This window comes from Styela clava, chromosome 4 (assembly GCF_964204865.1).
Source record: "Styela clava chromosome 4, kaStyClav1.hap1.2, whole genome shotgun sequence".
NCBI lineage: Eukaryota > Metazoa > Chordata > Ascidiacea > Stolidobranchia > Styelidae > Styela > Styela clava.
In genome coordinates this window covers 18,936,627-18,940,534 of record NC_135253.1, presented here as the reverse complement: position 1 = coordinate 18,940,534, position 3,908 = coordinate 18,936,627, and the positions used below count along the sequence as shown (strand labels likewise).

Sequence of the window (3,908 nt, the reverse complement as noted above, 5' to 3'; positions counted from 1 at the left end):
TTTCATAGCTTACATTATTAAGGCTTATCACAAATTTAACAAGACGATGCAATACACGATTGCTGTCCAATAAAATCGTTTTTATTTGCGTTCGAATTCTGATTTTAGAGTTGTTGGCTATTCTGAATACTCTGTGTACACCTTTTTATTCGTGTTCATAACAGCTTACTTCTTAGTTACTGGATTTGATACAGGAAACTACAAAATTCTGTACATCATTAATTTTCACTTCCTAACTTGAAATTAGCCGTTTTGTCGGCTTTTTATTTCCTTTGTTAGGATAAACATGAAAGAAATACACTACTGATTGCGCTGGGCCACAAGCTTCGATAGTCCATTGAATCTTTAGCGTCGCCGGGTGGACAGAATGCCTGAGGGTGATATCAACAATAACACGTCAGTACGTGGCGAAGCAAAATTGGTTAACGTTATTTCTCTTTATTACGATAGCCTACTTGCCTAATTTTGTAATTCGAACTGTCATCTTATCTCTAGGAGATATATTTTAGATGTCTACTACAGAAGAGGTAACTGGCAATATTTCTTTGTCCACCAAGTAAGTCAGATTTGGTTTCTATGTCTTGGCTTGACCTGTACCCGTAGTTCTTTGTTTAACGTTGATTCTGCAATTTTTAATGTCGGAATTGGATGCAAGTTCATCTAATACCAGAATATGGTACTGTAATGCAGTAGTACCGTATGAATACAAATTACAGTAATTTATAGAATATAGGCAACCGTAGCCTATATGGAAAATTTGTGGTAATATGGGCTAGTTTTTGTGTTAGCTCGAGACAAAAAAAAATGATATGACTGGAGACTTGAAACATACATGCATGTGATTAGCACACAGATCAGCAGATACTGTAGCCTTCCAGTACCATAACCAGCCATTCCTACAGTAAGAAAATACGTACGTATCATTGCATGAAAAGTAAGAGAATAAAAAAATAAACTAATATTAATTCGCCAATCCAGCAAACGGCCAATAGATTCATCTTAAACATACATTGAATTTTTACAATTTAATGACGAAAAAATTTAATATGCATATTTGTTTTTCAGAATGATTTCGCTCAATAGTCCAGCCGCCAAAGAATGGCTCAACCAGCGTCGACAATCTGTGAGGCCATGGAGTGATTTTGTCAATACAAAAAATTTCAACACACCGAAAGGAGTAAAAGGCTGGTCAGCTCGTGCTGTGAAAAATGTTGAACACTATCAAACCAATTATTTGTTCGTATTCATCGGACTGATAATTTATTGCATGTGAGACGTTTTCTTCTTTCCCGTATATTTATTTATTTTAAGCATAAATCCAAAACTTATACTAAGGATTGTTGCTAATCAGATGTCGGCACGGATCATGCTCCATGTCCAAGTATAAGTTCCAAATTTTTCCATTAATACAAGTTTGCCTTAATTTTTAGAGTCACTTCACCACTTATGCTGATTGCAATTGCAGTTTTCCTTGGCGCCTGCTATCTTATTCATATTAAGAACGAACAGCAGAAAATAAAAGTTTTTGGTGAGTTTTAAACCTTAATAACCCTAGAATACATCTCTATTCTCTCATATCTTGAATGTTTGTAAATATAACATAATTGACTGAAAATCATTTCATTATATATAACTATCATGAGAAATTGCCAATTTGAAATTCATTATGTACTTGTTAAATTGCTGCATTTCGGGAAAAATTCACAGTGCTTAATAAAGAGTTATCCAGGATTAAATGAATATTTCATACATGGAACAGCTAGTGTGAATATAGTCGTTAATTATAAAACCATATTGCGCCATCTACTGAAATAAACAGGTATATTTTTAATAGGAGTCCAATTTGTGTAGTCCAATTGTTTGAAGAAATTCACAAATAACATTGAACACATTTCATAAATATAAAACGGATATTATTCATTGTTATAGGACATGAATTATCATATGCACACCAATACGGAATTGCTGCTGCTTTGTCATTTCCTTTGTTTTTTATTGCTGGAGCTGGATCAGCTGTATTTTGGGTTCTTGGTGAGTTGGTTTGTATTAATTAATATTACTAGGATTGTGAATAATTGTGTTATTCAAAGAGGTTTGAGGCACGACATAAACAAATATAACAACTATCATGACCTATCTAGAATCTCAAGTCTTTTTGTATTAAACTATAAAAGAGCTTATATATCTCAGTCATATCTATGTAATAAAATTATTATCTATAAAATTTGTCATAATGCATAATATGTATTAACGCATCTATTACCAAATTTCAGTAAATAGAGTTCATATAAACCTTAGCCTTGGACGAATAAGGGCAATCTCGTAGTGTGTGTACCAGGTTAGGGTTAGAGCATAATTTTATTCCGATTTTCCCTATTTTAGTTTTATTACGAGTTTGGGGACTGTCTGTGTTAGCCATGTTAATATACCCCCTGCCCATCAACTTCCGTCCCCTTACGCAACTTGATGTGAAGTGGGCGAACAAAATTAGTTACCTCCATATTGGTACACATGCTTCTGGAGCGCCCAAATAAGTTTTAGCCATGCTATAGCAATTTTGAATAATATACATTTTCCCATGAATTCGGACCCTCTGAAGTGATAACTGATTTTTCATTTTCATTTCTCAGGGGTTTCATTTTTTCTTGTCGCACTTCATGCCTCTTTTCATATTTCACCGGAAGAAGCTGCGAAGCCAGAAGAACCTTTTATGGAAACTGTGTAAAATGATCTGTGAAATTTACCATGCTTTTAATGTTATTTAAAACTTTTGAGATAAATTAGTTTTATTATTATCTCTGTATTATTTATAAATTTGTTAGTTAATTTCACATCAGGAAAAATCTGTGTTACACAAAATGTATTTGAGCCTTATGAAGCATTTTTTACAGTGGCTTTTGTCATTGATTGTATTCCTATAGAAATTTACTGATACCAGTTTCTGACCATGTTTTCTTATTTGTGATAACTTTATTTATTGAATGCTGTCGGATTGCATTTCTTCTGTGTAGCCAGGTTAAACTACAAACTTGGAGCTGTTAAAAATGAATCTAGCTCCAGGTTGAAGAAAGTTTGACTTTTGACCTCGAAAATTGGCGGCGTATGTAACCTTCAATCTGCCAAATGCTTAGTCTTATGTTTTTCTCTGTCAGGAATTTTGACTTGCTCACATATCTAAAATTACGGTCCCCAAGAATTTGGAATTTTTAGATTGTCTCTAGCTCAGGAGGGTTGGAAATAAGACTCCGTTTTCGTCATATTAATAAAAAGATGCCAAATACGACTGCTCTGCCCTGGAATCTACAAAACTAGTAAGTACATAGCGTTCAAATTTTATTGAATATTGGAGCCCAATCTTGCTTGTACCTTATTCCCATGAAGATGAAATAGAAGTAAATCGTGCAATAGGGTGCAAATCAAATGACTACTAGTAATATGTAAATATGACTAATGTAATATTTTCATATGGTGAGCAATAGAATGTCGTTGGGGTGATGTTTCAAATATTACATTGTAAATTCTCATTTGACGGAATAAATGGTGCTTTATGTATTTACCGGACTGTTGCTAATACAAGGTAATCTCTGGGAGGTGTTGCATACAGGCATGGAACAGCAGGTTGTGATCTGGAGTCTAGACCGAGGTAATAATCTCAGTGAAGAAGCACATATATGCATGGGACAGCATGACAAATGCTTTAATGTAAATGAGTTGAGGCCATTCATTAGAGACACTTCCAGTAATATGACACCGAATATAGTTATTCGAGCACACACATATAGTGTTGAAGAAAGCCTTGGTCAACTCACATCGCGGAGGCTCAGGATATCTGATTGAAAAATTTGTTCACAGGACTATTAGAAAAACAAATGTACAGTTAGGCTTGTATTAATATTTCTGGGTGATAA

The 3,908-nt window shown here is 34.1% G+C and overlaps 1 protein-coding gene across 1 annotated transcript; it reads left to right on the top strand.

Annotated features, from left to right (window-relative positions):
* Positions 1-365: 365 nt before the first annotated feature.
* On the top strand, positions 366-3,552 carry LOC120326039 (prenylated Rab acceptor protein 1-like). Its single transcript, XM_039392247.2, has 5 exons — positions 366-556; positions 1,066-1,269; positions 1,431-1,528; positions 1,930-2,031; positions 2,631-3,552. The coding sequence occupies exons 1-5, from the start codon at positions 510-512 to the stop codon at positions 2,723-2,725; spliced, it is 546 nt and encodes a 181-aa protein (XP_039248181.2). The 5' UTR covers positions 366-509; the 3' UTR covers positions 2,726-3,552.
* The last annotated feature ends 356 nt before the right edge of the window (positions 3,553-3,908 follow it).